The sequence below is a fragment of the Ylistrum balloti genome, unplaced genomic scaffold (assembly GCF_031769215.1).
Source record: "Ylistrum balloti isolate Yb309-2 unplaced genomic scaffold, AGI_CSIRO_Ybal_v1 Utg369602, whole genome shotgun sequence".
NCBI lineage: Eukaryota > Metazoa > Mollusca > Bivalvia > Pectinida > Pectinidae > Ylistrum > Ylistrum balloti.
This window is the reverse complement of record NW_026781882.1, coordinates 508,626-530,421: the sequence shown is the minus strand read 5'-3', so window position 1 is coordinate 530,421 and position 21,796 is coordinate 508,626. Positions and strand designations below refer to the sequence as shown.

General features: G+C 33.2%; 1 protein-coding gene across 2 annotated transcripts; it reads left to right on the top strand.

Moving 5' to 3' along the window:
- Window positions 1–187: 187 nt before the first annotated feature.
- On the top strand, window positions 188–21,058 carry LOC132546116 (uncharacterized protein CXorf58-like). 2 transcript variants are annotated; one of them, XM_060209814.1, is made up of 11 exons: window positions 188–244; window positions 850–1,181; window positions 6,733–6,832; window positions 6,979–7,073; window positions 7,502–7,613; window positions 9,276–9,407; window positions 10,102–10,177; window positions 10,519–10,672; window positions 11,138–11,288; window positions 11,576–11,596; window positions 20,651–21,058. In XM_060209814.1, exons 2-11 carry the CDS (start codon window positions 901–903, stop codon window positions 20,861–20,863), a joined length of 1,335 nt encoding a protein of 444 aa, XP_060065797.1. In that variant the 5' UTR covers window positions 188–244; window positions 850–900; the 3' UTR covers window positions 20,864–21,058. The 2 variants fall into 2 exon arrangements, with proteins under 2 accessions (XP_060065797.1, XP_060065805.1); XM_060209822.1 differs by lacking the exon at window positions 11,576–11,596.
- Window positions 21,059–21,796: the final 738 nt, after the last annotated feature.

Below are 21,796 nucleotides of genomic sequence, written 5' to 3'. Positions count from 1 at the left end.
TCTCATTGTGCCGGTTCAGTCAATTGCGAATCCAAAACATCACTGTCAACTTCAAACACAGAGCCAGGAATGTTTTATTTGCGCATGCTTACAGGAAATTCGAAGTGGTTTGTGGGATATGTTTCTACGGAAGTTCGCCATATTTGTTTGCACTGGAGACGGACCTATGTTACCGAGATTCACGTCGAAAGTCACTTTTTGTCGTACTAAACATGGTGTTATGGTATCTTCCATGACAGTCTATGTAAGTTTATGTTGAGCTTTTCATTTCGTGGACATGATACAACTAATTGAATGATATCGGCGTCATAAACCATAATTAACTTACTGAAAAATGGACCGAAATGTCCTGCAGGAAAAATAAAATGGGACGAAATGTCTTATTTTCCGTAATGTCACCCATATCGACATCTTGTCAACAATTAAAACAGTAACGACTTTTGAATACATAGTATACGCATTTTTCGTATACTCATGATCTAACATATGCTAATTCATTTCTAAGAGTTACATCGTGTTACTGATGATTTGCTTTAAAGTTTAGTTTTAATTGCGGTCAAAACCGAAGCCTAGTAAGATAATAATAAATGCATTGTACAGGCAAAGCTTCACATGCAACCTTTGTTTGACTCCTGACATAAAATTATTTATAATAATTTCCATACTGTCCTACATGTAGTTGTCAAGTCCGAATGTCAGTTGAGCTCCATTTAGCAAAATCCTAGATCTTTTCCTTTAATGTGTGTTAAGGTATTTAATGAAGTTTGGTTTATACAAGTTGTACTTTGTCTGTGTCTTTATAGTAATACTAAGATAAATCATAACGATTTTTGATATTTTGTTTTCTAGTCTGGAATGAAAATTTGAAAGAAGATAACAAATTAAACCTGAAGATAAAACATGCAGTCCCCAACAGGAAGTGCAGACTCCAAAAGTGTTGCAAGCAAGACATCGATAAATGTGAAACTTCCTGACCATGTTCCCAGTCAGGAGGACCTACAGCGTAATCCATCCACAGTGGATAGCCAGGCAGCACCAGCAGTACAGGATGACACTTTCCCACCTCACACACCAGATTATGGTATTCGACCACTCACAACTACCCCGGTCAGTTCAAAGGAATTCCTTATCCCAGGGTCACCAACTAAAATGATGCGACAACCCAACCGATCAGAGAAAGAGTAAGTATTGTAATGAAATCACTGAATTAAAAATCAATTATGACAGACTTTGACTTTGTTCACTGTAAAGGGAATGAATGTAGAATGTTAAATTTAGACTAAAGGTTAACATGGATAATACACAACTTGGATTTATAAGGTTTAGTTATTTTTTTACATTTTAAAATTTGTCCTGGATTTAAAACAAGCTGCCAAGCAAAAAATGTAAATAAATCTTGAGGAAAAGGCGGTTCTAAGAGAAAAAAATGAACCATCATGTTCAAATATACCATTTTAGGTATAAGGTTTCAGTCTTTACAATTATTGTCTTAGAATAATCAATGAAACACTATACTTGAGAAAAAACCCTATCATCAATTAAAATCTACATGAAGATAAAGATTATAACCATTCTGTCCAACTTCCAATGCTATCACTTGATTCATTTTGATTATTGCATACAAACATTTAATAGACAATCAGATTTTTTTTATTTAAATAAAAAATGAGAATTTTGTTAATTTGACACTTTTGCCATTTATTTTGATATGTGATTTTAAAAGGGAAAATTTAGCCGAAATTAAAAATGCAGAGCCACCAGAGATTGAAAAGTTACAAGCAGGTAAACAAACACCACCACCTGATAAAATGTCAGAACTTGATAAACCTAATGCTGGGATGAAGACTGAAACTATCATAGAGACAGTGCAAAAGTCTTTAGCAGAGTAAGTCTGGCATCAAAGGTGATACAACTGGTGTTGCTTTGCTAAGGTGAAAGGTCATCATTTGTGAACACAATAAATAAGGTCGTGGGATCACAAGGTCATGGTCATAAGGGTGATTGAATCATACTCATAACATAACATGATCGAAATATATCTGGTATGATATCTGGAATAGCACTTTGCAATTTCATTTTATTTTTTTTCACTTTATTTTTTGTGGTTTTTTTGTTTGTTTTGTTTTTCTTTTTTTCTGTTTATTATTTTGTTTGTTTTTTTTGTTTGGTTTTGTTTTTATACCAACCATTTGCAATATGATAACAAAGAACGTTGTATATAAAATTTAAGTACAATATACTAACAAAAACTGATCATGATGAAAAGATAGTGTTCTATAAGCCTTAACTATAAATCTGTCAACATGTGAGGAAGGTGTGATCGCAAGCCAGTGTCAGGGTTCAGAGTTACCATTTACAACGAGGGTTTATGGGATCCAGGGAATAAACTCAACTTTGGTGTAAAATGAAATGGTTTCTAGATATTGGTTCCTTTGTTTTTATGCCCCAGTAAGTTGGTAAGCTTGTCTGTCTCTTAGACATTTGATAAACCTATACTATCACTTTGAGCCCAGGACATTGATGCTTATCTACTCGTGTTTCATGTATGTTGTAGATCTGTCAATACTAAACATTACACATTTTCAGTAATAAGTATGGTGATATTGTGTTGTTTAGGGACGATAATATTATCATTGGTTTGAACTTCCTGGTCAGTGCCTTTTTATATGTATCATTGAAAATTATCTGTTGTAATGTTGTAACGCTACTTTCGTTAGTTATGAATAATGCATGTGTCTGCATCAACCCAAAGGGTATGATAATTATGACCTGCTGAAACAGAAGCAGTTATCATCATACTAAACAATTAGTGTTGATCAGTTGTCTCCAGTGCATATAACTAAGGTACATCTTTTTTTTTTTTTATCATCGATTCATGTATAATATAGAAAAAATCATCTTCATTATTGGTCGTGGAAGAGGTAGACTGAACAAAGAAACTAATATAAATATACTTGTATATACTTATTGTGAGATTTATATCTGTACTTATGTGAAACATCTTACTTTCTTTATAATTTGTGTTTGAACATTCAAGAATCTTACCTGAAAGGTTGAGTTGGTTTTTTTTCATTGACACTGAATTTTTTTTATTTATATAGAATGGTATTTGTTTTATGATACAATTGTAAAATTACATCTCTCAACTGAAAAAATGGATTATATCATATTTTTACAGCAATACATAATATATTATCTCTATGTTGGAAATGTAAAAAATATTAAAATAGGCCTTTGCTTTATGAATAACAAATTAAAAAAAATGTATATTTTTTGTGTGAAATTATACTTGTATTAAAATGTAACAGGTATGTATTGTGGTCTATTTATTAGCATAGTGTTTATAACAATGACATTCATGAAAGAATGTATTGATTTATATGTGATGATGTTTTGAAATTGAAAGGTCAAAGTTACCAGAAAAGCCTAAGAAAAAGTCTGAAAAGGAGTGAGTAATACAGTATCAGTGTACAGGGAGAGGGTTTTTTTGTACAGGGAGAGGGGTTTTTTTTTGTACAGGGAGTTTTTTTTTGTACACGGAGAAGGGTTTTTTGTACAGGGAGAGTGTTTTTATTTGTACAGGGAGAACGTTTTTTTTGTTCAAGGAGAAGGGTTTTTTTTGGACAAGGAGAAGGGTATTTTTTTGCTTCAATACATGGTGTGATTGCCATCAGGGTTTTTATAACTTGTGTATTTGAGGCAGAGCAACATGGACATTTTTTTTCCCATTTTCAATTTGAAGAAAAGAGGAGTGTACAAAAATAATTTCCTCATACTTTTTCTTTTTCCCTTTTTTATTTTGCTTTAATAAGCTGATGGATCTGAGTTCCATTTCACAGTATCATCATCACAAAAAATGTGTCAGAAGATATGACTTGTGTATAAAAGCTAAAAGCTGTTTTACCCAATAGTGGCTAATATGTATTTGTTTTGATGATGTTTTTAAAGAAGAGTAGATAAAAAATGTAAAATCATTTCGGAATACTCAGATATAAATAAACTCAAACAAGTTTTCACAATTTTAAAGAATTGACAGTTCTTGAAAAACCCTGGTGCTTTTAAAATCTTAACCATGTAAAAGTTAAAGGCATAAGGTGACTTGAGTGAGATCTTGTGGTATTTAACCATATATATTAGGTGATGTAACTGCTGTTAGAGGTGATGAAGGCTGAAGACATCTTAAATCATTCTAACCAAATTTTTAAAGTTTGCAGCACTTTATTAATAAAACTTTGTATTTAGAGTTTGCAGTGTTTTACATTTGTATTTTACAAGACTTGGTATTTATTACAAAAAAATGTATATTTGTACATTTCTGTCCTTTTGTAAGGTATGAATGTGAAATAGTTTAAGCCTGAGGAAGAAATGGCAAAGAAAATCAAGAGTTCTCCCAGGGTAAACTTTTATGTTTACTCCTTAGTTACGCTGTTTACTCCTGGAGTATGTCTTGATGTTGACTCGGGGGGTATTCCTTGATGTTTACTCCTGGTGTATGTCTTGATGTTGACTCAGGGGGTATTCCTTGAAGTTTACTCCTGGTGTATGTCTTGATGTTGACTCGGGGGGTATTCCTTGATGTTTACTCCTGGAGTATGTCTTGATGTTGACTCATGGGGTATTCCTTGAAGTTTACTGCTGGAGTATGTCTTGATGTTGACTCAGAGGATATTCCTTGATGTTTACTCCTGGTGTATGTCTTGATGTTGACTCAGGGGCTATTCCTTGAAGTTTACTCCTGGAGTATGTCTTGATGTTGACTCGGGGGGTATTCCTTGATGTTTACTCCTGGAGTATGTCTTGATGTTGACTCATGGGGTATTCCTTGAAGTTTACTGCTGGAGTATGTCTTGATGTTGACTCAGAGGGTATTCCTTGAAGTTTACTCCTGGAGTATGTCTTGATGTTGACTCGGGAAGTATTCCTTGATGTTTACTCCTGGAGTATGTCTTGATGTTGACTCGGGGGGGTATTCCTTGAAGTTTTCTCCTGGAGTATGTCTTGATGTTGACTCGGGGGGGTATTCCTTGAAGTTTTCTCCTGGAGTATGTCTTTATGTTGACTCGGGGGGGGGGGGGGGTGTATTCCTTGATGTTTACTCCTGGAGTATGTCTTGATGTTGACTCAGGGGGTATTCCTTGAAGTTTACTCCTGGAGTATGTCTTGATGTTGACTCGGGGGGGGGGGGGGGGGTGTATTCCTTGATGTTTACTCCTGGAGTATGTCTTGATGTTGACTCGGGGGGTATTCCTTGAAGTTTACTCCTAGAGTATGTCTTGATGTTGACTCGGGGAGTATTCCTTGATGTTTACTCCTGAGTTACACTATATACTCCTGGATTATGCCTTGATATTGACTTGGGGTGTATTCCTTGATGTTTATTCCTTAAGGTTTAATTCTGGAGTACACCTACATGTTAACTCCCAAGGTATTCCTTGAGGGTTATTTACAGGGTGTTCCTTAATGATTACTCATTGGTATTCTTTGATGTATAGAAGGTTGTATAATAATTTTTGGGGCTTTTAATATTGGACATGAGGAGGTCACAGTTTCAAGCTAGAGGGCAAGCAAGAACAATTTGTCTATACCACCATCACTGAATGTTTATGTCTAAAAATCATGGCATTGTCACTTTATCGATGACATTTCAAAGATCACATGTCCTTCTTATTATTTCTCTATTTGTGTGGAGGTGTGCTCCTGTAGAAGAACTGCTCTATTTGTGTGGAGCAGTACTCCTGAAGTAGAACTGCTCTATTTGTGTGGAGTAGTACTCCTGTAGTAGAATGGCTCTATTTGTGTGGAGTAGTACTCCTGAAGTAGAACTGCTCTATTTGTGTGGAGTAGTACTCCTGTAGTAGAATGGCTCTATTTGTGTGGAGTTGTACTCCTGTAGTAGAATGGCTCTATTTGTGTGGAGTAGTACTCCTGTAGTAGAACTGCTCTATTTGTGTGGAGTAGTACTCCTGTAGTAGAACTGCTCTATTTGTGTGGAGTAGTACTCCTGTAGTAGAACTGCTCTATTTGTATGGAGCATTACTTCTATTGGAGATAAGTAGTAAGCTTTTCTATATGTCTTGAGTAGTGCTCCTGTAAAAATAGATCTTCTATATGTGTGGAACAGAGCAAAGAAGTACTCCAGTAGTAAAGATTCTCAGTATGTTTGGAGTAGTGCTTCGGTGGTAGAACTTTATATGTGGAACAGTGCTCCTGTGGATGAGCTCTTTTAAATGTGTGAAACAGTACTCTTTTATTAAAGCTCCTTTATATATGTAGAACAGTACTCTTTTAGTAAAGCTTCTCTTTATATGTGGAATAGTGCTACTGAAGTTAAACTTCTCTGTATGTGTGGAGCAGTACTCCTGTGGTAGAGCTCTCCTTTATGTCTGGAGCAGTGCTCTTTTGGTGAAGTTCCTCTATATTTGTGGAACAATGCTACTGTAGTAAGCTTCTCACATGTCTGGAGTAGTGCAGTGAAATGTTTTTTTATTGTAAATGAGAATAGTATGAGAAGCTTGTTGTAATACTTACGTAGTCCTACTGAGCCAGTTTATTGATATAGTCAATAAAGAATATCCTTACCAAGAATTTCTCATTTTATACTTTTCGTTTGAACTGCACATTCTCCTCAGTTTTCGAAATTTCTTAGAGTATTGTCTCAACAGTTGCTGTAAGATTTTATCTTTAGGAATAAATTTTAAACTTATTTACATTGAGTACAATGTTTTCTTCCAGACTGATCCGACAAGCAGCAGCTACTATTATAGAAAGAGCATGGATTGCATACAGAGACAAACAGATGTTTCGACTTCTAAAGCATGCTGTGTGTGCAGCAGTAAGTATTTTATTTCATATATAAGATAATTTAATAGCCCAATTAGAACCAATCATCTTTCAGCAATTTTTATTATATTTAGAACTGAGTGTTCGTAAAATATGACTATAATACTTTGCTTTAAAGTAATGTCATTGGTTTTTCAGGAAAATTCACTATCAAAGGAAATATTGAGGAAAGTTTGTCCAAAAGAAGCTGAATTGTTGAGTGACAAAAGTGTTCAAGTACGAGTTCGATTCAGGTAAATAATGAATTATTTAAAATTTAGCCTATTTGAATATTGATAATATTCTTATCTCATAAGCAAATTTCTCCCTCCCTTTTATTTCTGTTGTAAAAATAGAAAACCGCTGTCCTAGTTATTTATTGTTATAGTTAATTATCCATCCTTAATCTCCCCATGTCCATACTATTCTCTGTTCTCTGTTATGATTGGTTACTTATCTTCTTTGTCTGTTTTAAACAAAATCACCAATACAATCTACTTATCTTTGGTCAACTTTGCCTGTGAATCAGATTTTGTATGTTAATTCCCAGGACTTCTTACATCATATGTTTATCTTAACTTCCATAGCTTTGTGTAAATCTGCTTCTTTTATTTGGATCATACATAAGATATCTCACCTTCATGTCTGTTAATATATCGAAAAAAATATTTTTCTTCTTTAGATTCGGTGGTGGAGAATTTCCTCCGATGATTTTCTTTAAAGTGTTTATACACACAGCTGGGAAAGGTGTGAAGTATATGAGTGGCCGCAAACTCATCAAACCAGCATCCGAGGTAAGGTTTTAAACATTCCATCTTGTGGTTGCATCAAACACTTTTGATTTTTGTAAATTGTCCCCTAGGTTACAACAGTTCAAGGCCTTAGTATCACCGAGGAGTCCTGGGACGATGAGACAACTCTATGATACAATGTAATTCATTGTCTGGCTCTACTGTATCTAAATCTAACTCTGAAATGAATGGTGCTATTCAGTTGTATGTCTTTTGTACAATCTTTTGATATATCAATGATTTGATATGCATTCCTACGGTAATATACAGTACTGACCTGTAAATAATTACATAAGTTTACACCTCATGTGATAAATCATCACACCATTAGAACTGACTTCATCATAGCTGATATATCTTTGTTAGTTTTTTCTGCTGATGCACCATACGATGCATGTAATATTTCTTCTTATTTACTTTACAATGATTAAACAATGACATGTTTGATTGTTTTATACAATATCAGTCTGATTGGTGATGTTTGTATCCCTGCTTGGGAGATCTATATCATATTTAGTGACAATGCTGAGCTAACTCTGTCTGAGATATAATACTGAGCTGACTCTGTCTGAGATATAATGCTGAGCTATTTCTGTCTGAGATATAATGCTGAGCTATTTCTGTCTGAGATATAATGCTGAGCTAACTCTGTCTGAGATATAATACTGAGCTTACTCTGTCTGAGATATAATGCTGAGCTGACTCTGTCTGAGATATAATGCTGAGCTGACTCTGTCTGAGATATAATGCTGAGCTGACTCTGTCTGAGATATAATGCTGAGCTAACTCTGTCTAAGATATAATGCTGAGCTAACTCTGTCTGAGATATAATGCTGAGCTGACTCTGTCTGAGATATAATACTGAGCTGACTCTGTCTGAGATATAATGCTGAGCTGACTCTGTCAGAGATATAATGCTGAGCTGACTCTGTCTGAGATGTAATGCTGAGCTAAGTCTGTCTGAGATGTAATGCTGAGTTAACTCTTTCTGAGATATAATGCTGAGCTGACTCTGTTTGAGATACAATGCTGAGCTAACTCTGTCTGAGATATAATGCTGAGCTGACTCTGTTTGAGATATAATGCTGAGCTGACTCTGTCTGAGATATAATACTGAGCTGACTCTGTCTGAGATATAATGCTGAGCTGACTCTGTCAGAGATATAATGCTGAGCTGACTCTGTCTGAGATGTAATGCTGAGCTAAGTCTGTCTGAGATGTAATGCTGAGTTAACTCTTTCTGAGATATAATGCTGAGCTGACTCTGTTTGAGATACAATGCTGAGCTAACTCTGTCTGAGATATAATGCTGAGCTGACTCTGTTTGAGATATAATGCTGAGCTAACTCTGTCTGAGATATAATGCTGAGCTGACTCTGTCTGAGATATAATGCTGAGCTGACTCTGTCTGAGATATAATGCTGAGCTAACACTGAGATATAATGCTGAGCTAACTCTGTCTGAGATATAATGCTGAGCTGACTCTGTCTGAGATATAATGCTGAGCTAACTCTGTCTGAGATGTAATACTGAGCTGACTCTGTCTGAGATATAATGCTGAGCTGACTCTGTCTGAGATATAATGCTGTAGTTTTAACTTTTATATTGATGTTGGATATACATTTGATGTCTATGGTACAGTGATATGTTATTTGTGGTATCCAGGCCTCCGAGGATTCCCTGCGATTAATGGGTAACAGGCAGTTCTACGATCAGATGTTGAGAGACTCTATTTTCCAGCAACAGTATAAAATTACAGACGAAATAGACGTGACAACACTGAAGGATTATATGCAGGTAAATGATAAATGTATGACACATTTTGAAAGATTGAATGTCATGTGTACTGAAAAATCGCCTTACTAGTCAGTCTTTTCCTGCCTGTGGTCAAATGTAAGAGTTGATATTTTCCAATAAAGTCATTTAAGTTCTAAAAATGGTTAAATTTGGTGTTTTTTATTTGAGAACATGAGATGAAGCTTACTGTGGTCCAAATTTTCCCCTGGTTTTCACTATCACTACATAACTAATGCCACATTTCCTTCAGGTTGTGATTTTCCAAAATGATCAGGAAAAACACTGCTTGTATGTCTAGCTTCATCTGTCACATTAATTAAATTTTGGTTTTAATTTAATTTCTTTATTAACAGTAGGCCTTTACAGCAGATAATTAAGCTTTAATAAAGTTAAGAAAACTAAAGGTGATATTGATGACAACTTTATATACCAATTCTCAGATATCTAAGCGAATATGTTGAATTAACATATAAATTATTTATTGACTTTGCTAAAAGAGAAAACAAAATAATAATTTTTTTATTTTCCAATTTAACAGTTAAGAGTTAGGGCAGTATAATTTAGAATTACATTTGTTATAAATGGGTGCTAGTTCCTTTTTTCACTGTAGTTATTTCTTTCTGCAATGTTTGAATCAATTAATCGTATTGAAAGTTATATATTGAAAATATATTTAGATATCTTTTTATTTCAGTACCTAGCAAATACCGATGAAACGCCCGCCAGTATGGGAGGTAAAGAGAACTACTGGAGAAAGTTAACACTAGATGGTAAGTAATGGGTGTGGCGGGTACACGCCTTTATTCTGGGACATATCTACCCACACATTCAATATTTTTGTCATTATAGGATGACAGGTGATCCCTAATTAAAATATTGCAGATAATTAAAATGATTAAAATAAAGGTAGATTATGCATCCACTAGGTCAAACTAAGAACATTTGGTTTTATCCTCCTCTGGTTCTCTACAGAATGAGCTAAAGGAAGAGGCCTCTATTGACATGTTGGTCAAAGGTGATCTGTTTTATCAGGGTAAAAGCTAATTCTTTTCTTTTATATACAGCAGAGTGAATAATAAATTAAACTAATCATTATGGTTTGACCTCACAGATCTGTCAAGGAGGACAATATTTTATGACATCGTAGATTTTCTATACAACCAGCGAATCAGCCCACGCCTCCAGGGTGAGATTCCAATCCTTATACAGCGCCCTCTATCACAGGAGATCAAAATACAGCATATTAGGGCCATATCACAACTGAGGTAAGTTTTATCTATCAAACTGTAGAGTCACAGAGACTTTGAATTATTGTGAATCTTTCACAACTCAGGAGAGTTTCACTCCTAAAACTGCTGAATCACCAAAATTGTGAACTCTTGCATCCTGCATAATTACCTGGCATTCAATCCATACTGAAGTTCATTTACTTCATGTACTGTTACATCACTACTTTGTTAAATTGTATTTGGAGACAACACCAATTTATTCCAGGCACTTTCTAAAACCAAATTTCACAATATTGATAGGTATGATTTATTTCAAGCTTGGTGTAAGCTTAATGAATATGGACTGGAATTTTTGTGCCAGAGATCGTAGTATAAGATTCAGAATATACTGCAGTAATCAATAATAACATTTAAGTATCAGTCTTATTTGTGTGTTACATATTAAACAAATGAACATTATGTGGTATGGATGTCTGTGTTTATATGCATATTTCTGTACAGGTCAGAGACGGTAATACTCCATGCCCCCTTACCAACACCAAAATCAAAGATGTCGGGACTCATTAGCGGTGCCAGTCAACAATCTAGTCGGCGGTCTCGGCAAGCCAAGCTCAGAGCGATGAAAATGAGGAAGATGTATGGGATGGATAAGGTGAGTCATCATTAGCACTGACACCACATATACAAGTTTGCTTGACAAGCATTTTTCTAAGAATAAAATCTAAACAAAACTTAAATGATGATATTCTGGTCATTGATCAGCAGATATTACCAACATTTTGACTCCATTTCAAGATCAGCTCAAACTTTATTTCGTATTAACTCAAGCTCAGATGAGGACTTCATACCAAAGCACTGATAATATGTCATGTTTTTGTATGTTATGTATGATTTTAATCTTGTAATTTTTTAAAACTCTTGTAATTAATTTTGCCGTAGCCATCAGAGTTCTATTATGAGGTAAGAAGATTGGTTTGACATTTGTGCTTAAATTGTAATACCACTCTTCCTTAAACCTTGAACTTTGACATTTGTGCTTAAATCGTAATACCTCCCTTCCTTAAACCTTGAACTTTGACATTTGTACTTAAATCGTAATACCTCCCTTCCTTAAACCTTAAACTTTACTTAATTACCCTACAGTAATCCCTTGTTCACTTTAAATCCTGTTTATTATCACAGAAATTTAATCCCTATCAATATTGACCTTGATATAAGTACATCCTGTTTTCTACTTCATTTCACCTTGACATATCTATGGGTATCACAATGTGTCTTTCATTTAACTTTTACATACCTACACCTTGATATATCCTTCTTTAAACCCTTGATATACCATGATGTATCCTTCATTGAACTTTCGCCCTGACATATCTACACCATGATGTATCCTTCCTTAAACCTTGACCTTGACATATCAACACCATGATGTATCCTTCCTTAAACCTTGACCTTGACATATCTACACCATGATGTATCCTTCCTTAAACCTTGACCTTGACATATCAACTCATTTAACATTCACCTTGACATATCAACACCATGATGTATCCTTCCTTAAACCTTGACCTTGACATACCAACACCATGATGTATCCTTCCTTAAACCTTGACCTTGACATACCAACACCAAGGCTTGAAGATGAAGATGTTGTTAATTAGACTAAAGTATTGTCAGGTTTAACCTTAACTGTTACAATTTTTACCTACACAGGTATGTTAATGATATGAGTATGGTTATCAATCATTTTATCATAAACTTACTTCTTGATTTACTGAAATATACAATTATGTGTTCTAACATATCAGTGTGTTAATTTATTTATTTTTCAGACACCGTTTCATTTTATATATTAAGAATGGCCAGCTTCATTTTCTTCTTTTCAGTAGTCATTATAGTTATCATTTGTAGGTACGTACAATGAAGTGACGTTGATTTCTAGGAGCCAATCAAAAGTCATCAGGTTCACTTATAGTTCAGTAAGATTTTTTATGATGTGTGAAGTTTATGTCTCCTGTTTCAGCCTCCATCTGTGGTACCATCACCACAAGTGGCAATACCACTGCCTGTGGTACCATCACCACAAGTGGCAACATCGCCACCAGTGGTGAAATCACCGTTACAGATATCCCCAGCTGTGGTAATTTAGCTGATGCTTATTAATGCTGATAAGGACTGATAATATATGGCAATCATTTAATTAACAAACTACGCAAAAATTGCTTGTGATGAAGTGTCTTAGATCACAGACATTAAAATGTTAACAAAACAGCAAAGTTTAATCTCTATAGATAAATGGCTGTAAAGTAAAACAAGAAAACTTAATCATTAGTGACAAAAAAAAGGCCTATTTCTATCAAAATAATCTTAGAAATAGTTGTCAGTTATTAAACTCTGCATGCACAACTAAGTAATTGCTAGGAATGATCAAGACTTTAAACTGTACATTGTCAGCTAAAATAACCCAAGTACCACTTATTTAAATGATAACAGTCACAACGAAATAATGTACCACTCATTGAAATAATGACGCTCTTGCAAAATGTAACGTGCCACTTATAAAATTATAAAAGTGATACTAGTGATAGTAAAACCAATGTTTGTGTTATTTATGAAAATAATTACTTACTATCACTCAGGTAAAATTAACCTAATATGTAAAAACTAAATATACAAAAATATTGGGTTCTGTACCAGTTACACAATGTTGTACTAGGTAATGTCTAGCGAGGAATAGGTTAAACAAAATCATTCTGATGTAGTGGACTTCTTTTGAAATTTTAAGCTCCAAGCAAATAAATTATCTGGAAATGGTATCATTCTTGAGATGATGTTGGAAGATAAATGTTAAATTTGCTCTTAATTCTTCAAACCATGTTTTGAGGATTTTGTAAAGTTTTCAGTTTTTTTTTTTTATTTTATTTCTTTTCTATTTACCAATAATTATCAAAATATATTGTACAATATGTACAACATAGTAACTGGTCAGATCATTAAAATCACATCTACTTTTAAATCTACTTTAATACTTAAGACATTTGAACAGTTAAACTTAATATGATAAACCTTTAATCTTATAATATTTTATTTGAACTACAAATTGATTTACCATATTACTTTGGTGCCAGAGCAAAAAAATAAAACAAAAAATCATGAAAAAATAAGGTTAAGAATTCAATCTTTTACCATATTTTTTATACTTTTTTTACATAATTATAATTGCTTTATTTATTTTTTAACTAGATACATGTTTAAACCTATGGTGACGTTTACAGTGTTTAGTATATTTGATATTGTAATGGTTTTTATGGTATAATCCAGCCGATTCTATGGTCACCAGTATATGATCAGTGATGCATGTTCATTTCAGATAAGTTCATGTACAATTCCATCGCTGGGAAAGGTAAATGTAATTTTGACATTACCTAAATCACTGACCAATTAAAGAACAAGATTTTTACAATTTTGCTTTTGTTGGTTGTTAGACTGAAGAGACATAGTGAATTGATAGATAATAAATATTTGTAAATATAACAGAGAAAAATTAGTCTTATATTAATTAACACTGTCTATTTAAGTGTAAATAAAACAAAACATTTATTTCAGAGTCTGTATTTTGTTTGATAATTACACAAAAATTTGGTCTGATTTCAGCTGAGCCAGTTTTCATCCTGTGGCCAGGTATGAAACGATTGCAACTAAATTTATAAAACATACTGATCAGAATTAGAATATCAGTATTGGCTTAACACTAAAACCTTATTGAACTGTATCAAAAATGTGGACCAATTCATGGTGTAATCAGGGTTGTGTAATACTTATATTTCACTTGAAGTTCTTTTTTATTATTTTTCTTTTTATGTAAGATAATTTGTTACATTTCAAGGTATTTTTATTAGCTAAAATAATGTACAAAGCACCATTGACTATATTTACCTGAATTCTAAATAGTTTTCACTTTTTCTAGATCAGTGCTATGTCTTCACCTGAAATGGTAATGAACTGTGATATCATAGATATTTCTCTAACTTTGTATAATGTTTATTTTTCAACTTGAATAAGCTTGTTTTTATCAGTGTTTCATTAATAAAACATGAATGATTTACCATATTTGAGCTAATAAGCACACTGCCCCATGTAGTCATTAACTTTTTTGGGGAATAAGATTGATGCTCTTAAGTAAAACCTTTAGTTGATAAAGTGTACACATTGCATGCTACTGTGAATATTTCACTCACTTCATCAAATATGATATTAATTATATATGTAATATATCACAATGACCATTAATGCCTAAACCTTATCACACCAAAATAATCTGTTCTTTGATAAACTCCATTAAATAATTTCATACTTTATTTATAAATTTAAATATCTTCTGGCTCTAATGCCTATTCAGACACTCATAAATGTTTAGATAGGATTTTAGAATATGATGAAATAACAAATTAATGCCTGCTTAAAATTTTCAGTAATTGTGATTAAACATCCATTCACATATCCAAATTATATACAACTAATGAAAAATTATATACAAAATTAGGATTGTTTCATTACTGAAACTTTTGTTTTAAATTGTACATTCTTAAATCCACTAAATGAAACTCTAGCTTTAAAAAGAAGTGATGTATACTGTTATATCCTCTTGACTTAAAGACACCCATGTCATATTTTTCATATTTCTTATTCCCTACCAGTTTGAAATATTTAAAAAGGGTTTTAACTTACAAGTTATGTAACATTGGTTTTTCCACAGATAAGTCTCTCTCCCTCACCAGTACAGGTAAGATGTGCCTCCGGTGGTATTCAGTTTTGATGCTGGGTAGAGTGTCAGTCAAAACATAGTGATCTTTTGTGGTATTTGGTTTTCTTGCTGGACAGAGTGTCCCCAGGTGGTGTTTGTAAAATAGGTTGTAGGAAGAGCAAACTGACCTATGCTAGTAGTTATTTTTCAGAATAAAACATTCGACATGTCTCCTTGTGGTATCTATTTTCAGGACTTGCAAAATGCCTAATCAAAGTATTTGGTTTCTAGCAGGGCAGAGTGCCTTCTGATGGTATTTGGTTTCTAGCAGGGCAGAGTGCCCTCTTGTAGTAATTGGTTTCTAGCAGAGCAGAGCAGCTTCTGGTTGTATTTGGTTTCTAGCAGGGTAGAGTGCCCTCTGGTTGTATTTGGTTTCTAGCAGGGCAGAGTGCCGGCACTCTGGTGGTATTTGGTTTCTAGCAGGGCAGAGTGCCCTCTGGTGGTATTTGGTTTCTAGCAGGGCAGAGTGCTTTCTGGATGCAATTCAGATTTCTAGAAAAGCACAGTATTGTTTATGGTCAACTTACGAATCAATTTTATGTATACTTTTAAAATATATTGAGCTGTATGATGTAAATAAGATTTGACTGCCTGTAGGTTGTTAAAAAATCAGTGACCAGAAGAAATATCCTATAAGTTGTCTACATATGATGTTAAAAAGAAAATACCTAAGTATACTGATATCAAAAACACTTAAAATTGAACCAATGAACAAGTTACATTTTCTTGTGTTTCAGCTGAGTGCTTTCTCTTCTCCAGGAAAGGTTTGGAATCATGGCCAGTTATAGAATTAACAATCCATTTTATTGTTGAAAAATAGGAAATTAATGATAACAGCATTTTAACAAGTTAAGTTAGAACTTAGACTGTACAGAAAATAAACTGAACGAGAAAGTTAAATCAAGTTAAAAGATTAACATACTTTTAACAGAAATAAAATTTAACTATGGTTGATATAAAAAATCTACTTAATATGAGGCTTATATGAAATGTGTAAAAATTAACTCTTAGTGATATATTAAAAGAAAATCACATGCAGATATATATCAATTTGTTGATTTAACAGCAGATTTCTTACTTGAATAACAGATGCATGAAAGTGATTTTTATTAGAAAATATATTATATTACAGACATCTGATGTTCCTTACACTGATAAATATTTAATTTGACAACACTTGACCTTAGCTTTCTGACACCTGACTTTCCTAATTTCAAAATTTACAGACAACAAACATTTTCAAGACCTGAATTTACCCACACTGGCTTTCCCGGCACCTGACTCAGCTGACACTTGACAGATATGTTAATTTTATTAAAACCTGACTTAACAAACATCAAATTCTTGTTGTAAAACATGATTTACTGACACTCGAGTTTACTGAAGCCTGATAGCAGTGGAATGTTGCACTACTGACATCATACATTTGACCTGAGTTACTTCCCCTGATAAAATGGTTTCTGTCCGTATCAATGATTTTACAGGGACAGTTTTTTCAACCAGATTTTAAGTTTTTGTTTTTCGTTGCCTTCATTTTGAACCCATGAACATTATATCCACTGTTTTATAGTTATATCAACATCAATGAAGAACATTTTCTTAAAGTTTAAATTTAATTATCATTTCACAGTTACAAACTGAATGGTAATCATCATGTCTAGAGCAGTCAATCTAGGTACATGAGAAATCGTCAGAAAATAATATGTATCTTAATTCTTTCAAGTAAAAGTACATCTGAAAAAGAAAAAATAACCTGCAATTAGTTGTATATTTTCAATTTTCAGATTAGTGGGTTTTCATATTCTCCCAAGGTAATACAATTACTGGTCTGCAGTCACAATATAATTTTAAACCACAGTAATGCAGCTGTTTGTCTTTCTATTATTTTCTTCATTTGTCATCAGTTTTGATATAAAGTAAAAGTTCTTTTAGAAAATCATAAATATTTGATATCTATAGATAAAAATTAATTTTAAAATTCAAATATAGATTGACACCTGTATAATTATATAATTAGAAAATGTTTATCAAAATATGATATATATCAATTACCATTTCAGGATAGTTACAATTTTTCTTCACCAACAAAGGTAATTTTTTCTGAAAATGAAATAACACCTGTACAATTAAACGATTAGTAGCTATTTATCAAAATATATTGAATATAAATCAACATTTCAGTACAGTTACAATCTTTCTACACCAACAGAGGTGATCTTTTCCCTAAAATGTGACCTTGATATTCTGTGAGAAAGTTATTAAGTTCATCTGCTCTTCTGCATTCCTGGTATGAATTGAAACATTTTATATAGCAATGCCAAATTCTTAATTGATTTTTATTTTTGATTTCCTGAAAGCAATGCAATCAGATATTATTGTTACAATTGTAGTAAAGGTAGACTTCACTTTGCAGACACTCAGTGTATTCTCACAATCACCAACAAAGGTAATATATTTCAATCTTTATATTACAATTTAACCATTTTTGTGTATTACAGAATGCTAAGACTTCACTTTGATAACTTAATGCTAGACAAGGTCCACACTACTTCTAAACTTATATTGTTGATCTATGTCAAGATGGTCATCAATGCTGTTTAACACTGTTAACCAGATAGATAAACATTACTACTACATTCTGTTTACTAGAGGCCAGATAAGTAAACATACTGCTAAACCTTGTTAACCAGAGACCGGATAAGTAAACAGTGCTGCTAAACCTTGTTAACCAAAGACCAGATAAGTAAACAGTGCTGCTAAACCTTGTTAACCAGAGACCAGATAAGTAAACAGTGCTGCTAAACCTTGTTAACCAGAGGCCAGATAAGTAAACAGTGCTGCTAAACCTTGTTAACCAGAGACCTGATAAGTGAACAGTGCTGCTAAACCTTGTTAACCAGAGACCTGATAAGTGAACAGTGCTGCTAAACCTTGTTAACTAGAGGCCAGATAAGTAAACAGTGCTGCTAAACCTTGTTAACCAGAGACCAGATAAGTAAACAGTGCTGCTAAACCTTGTTAACCAGAGACCAGATAAGTAAACAGTGCTGCTAAACCTTGTTAACCAGAGACCAGATAAGTAAACAGTGCTGCTAAACCTTGTTAACCAGAGACCAGATAAGTAAACAGTGCTGCTAAACCTTGTTAACCAGAGACCAGATAAGTAAACAGTGCTGCTAAACCTTGTTAACCAGAGGCCAGATAAGTAAACAGTACAGCTAAACCTTGTTAACCAGAGGCCAGATAAGTAAACAGTACAGCTAAACCTTGTTAACAAGAGACCAGATAAGTAAAGAGAACCACTAAACTTCATTAACCAAAGGCCAGAAAGGTAAACTGAGCCTGATTAAGCTAATGTGTCTCACACACTCACACAACATCTGATATTTAATGTGTCTCACACTCTCACACAACATCTGATATCTAATGTGTCTCACACAACATCTGATATCTAATGTGTCTCACACTCTCAGACAACATCTGATATCTAATGTGTCTCACACTCTCACACAACATCTGATATCTAATGTGTCTCACACTCTCAGACAACATCTGATATCTAATGTGTCTCACACTCTCAGACAACATCTGATATCCAATGTGTCTCATATACTCTCACAACATCTGATATCTAATGTGTCTCACACTCTCAGACAAACAACATGTGATGTCTATTGTGTCTCACACACTCACAAAACATCTGATATCTAATGTGTCTCACACACTCACACAGCATCTGATATCTAATGTGTCTCACACTCTCACAACATCTGATGCCATTATATATCTCGCACACTCAGACTTTGTTAAATGATGCAATATGTACCCAACATTTTACCAAATATTATTTCTTTTTGTAACCATGTAAATACATCATTGTTTGATTTGTAAGGCTTTTTTTATGTATCCTTTTTCAGGGGAGACAACTCTCATCATGTCTTTAGCGATATATGTATTCATTACTCATTATATGTACATTCATATTTTAATCATAAATAACAAAATACCAACAATATTTTGTATTGAGTTGCTTCACACTTCATACCCAAGTCCTAATCAAATATCAGATAAGTGTACAGTGTTTGTGTTTAAGGTGTAAAATAAGTACATTTAAGGTATATAAGATAAATGTCTTTTAAAATATAAAGTAAACAGCGTGAAGTATTAAATAAGTACCTTTAAAGTATGAAATAAGTAAATTTGAAGTATTAAATAAGTACCTTTAAAGTATGAAATAAGTAAATTTGAAGTATTAAATAAGTACCTTTAAAGTATGAAATAAGTAAATTTGAAGTATTAAATAAGTACCTTTAAAGTATGAAATAAGTAAATTTGAAGTATTAAATAAGTACCTTTAAAGTATGAAATAAGTAAATTTGAAGTATTAAATAAGTACCTTTAAAGTATGAAATAAGTAAATTTGAAGTATTAAATAAGTACCTTTAAAGTATAAAATAAGTAAATTTGAAGTATTAAATAAGTACCTTTAAAGTATGAAATAAGTAAATTTGAAGTATTAAATAAGTACCTTTAAAGTATAAAATAAGTAAATTTGAAGTATCAAATGAACACTGTACCTTTAAAGTATTGTGCTAGTCCTTAAGGAAATGAAGCTGCAATATTTGTTCGGATACTAAGTGTGGTTTATGTAACCTGGCCTAGTAAGGCCTCTCAAGTGATGAAGTAGTCAGCAGTACCAGAAGAGCCACAGAATCTAGCATTTTGAATGATACAATCTCGTCTTGCATCTGAAAAAGGATGTGAGTATATTGAGATTTCAATGCTCGTGTTGTATACATGTGACTCTTGTATATGGTGGACAAATTATTCACTACTGATTCATAGTTATGGCTACTTTTCACAATTAGGAACCTGTGAAAGGAAACCCACAAGTATTTACTTGTTTCTGTGTCTATTTATTGTGTTTTCCTGTAATCTTACCATCATAGACCCCTTTTTACATGTCTTTTATCAACCTGTTGTTGTCTTTGAAGTCTTGAAATCTTTTGTTTCTTTTTAACTTTGAATGTAATTTGATAGTTTTTTGAGCAGAAACATATTTTTCTTCATTGCAGAAATATGCTCAGTTTCCTATTTCATCTAATTTTCAGGAAATGAAAAAGCCGTCTGTGAGCAACAGTCATACATGTAAATACTATATAGAAATATCTGTAGGCACCTGATCTGATTTCTAGTTCCCATCCTTACAGACTGGTAGTCGCCTGGACTCACGAGAACCAACAGCTTTATCAGAGGAACCAGATGATTACTTAGACAAGCTTGGAATCACCGGGGAAGAAGGAGAAGAGGAAGAACAAGGCGAGGAATGGGAACAAGAGGCAGAGAAACTTTACGAATGGACACAGGAGTTATCCTTCAATGACGAACTGATCGGTACTCCATACCTGCCTGTGACAACATAGCAGGACTTTGTTGCAGAGGATAATGATCAGATCAGAAAGCCTATTCACTGAAAACTGAATCACTGAAATGTTTTGTGGTCTTCTGTAACCTTATAAACACAGAATTTTGTATATCGTTTATTTTTCTTGTTGTTGGATATATCACCTGAAAATCATTTGTGAAATATGAACAATCCAATTATGCTGGCAATTACTTTAGACTTTGAATGTAAATGTTGTTACATAATTCCTGTCATTTTTTGTCAGGAACCATTTGTATTTATTTAACCAAGTAAATGAAATTATCCTACATCAACTGTATTTATCTCTCTGGATTAGAACCAACTTACTGAGCTTTCTGACAAAGTCCAGTAATGATAAAATTTGGCCCAACTTTGGACATAGATAATTTTATACCATATACATGCTCATATATCTGATATTTATAAAACATCCAGATTTATAATATTTAGGCATTTCATAGCCTAGCAATGGTCATGGATACCAACCTAAGTGAAATTTTATGGTAAGCCAAGTTTCAGGGTGAATTAGTTGTAGAATTGTCGATTAGAATGTTGCAAATGTTAAACAGAAATGTAACACACTACAATAAGACAGTGTAACATCAATAGTTTTTAATTAACATCATGTTCAAACTCAACAACAAATTATTCTCCATACCAGCCAAATACTGCCATCGCAACAGTATTTTTTTTATACTACAAAGAAAATTTTAATTCCCGAGACAAAACAAGTAAAACTACTGTTTAGAGTTTGTATGTATAACATAAAGTCTATAATATAGTTTAACAATCAATTAAATGAACAGCATTCTTATGATATGAAGCATTGCATACAAAATTCATAACATCACATACTGGATTTAGTTAATTGTTTGTAGTGTTTCTACCATAGAACACACTTCTGATCAAGATGCAGTGTTTATTTTCTGTT

Coding starts and splice junctions, on each gene's coding strand:
- LOC132546116 (XM_060209814.1), top strand. CDS start 901: ATGCAGTCCCCAACAGGAAGTGCAGACTCCAAAAGTGTTGCAAGCAAG. Junction 7,074..7,501: donor CAAGTACGAGTTCGATTCAG/GTAAATAATGAA, acceptor TTTCTTCTTTAG/ATTCGGTGGTGGAGAATTTC. Junction 11,597..20,650: donor CATCAGAGTTCTATTATGAG/GTAAGAAGATTG, acceptor CCATCCTTACAG/ACTGGTAGTCGCCTGGACTC.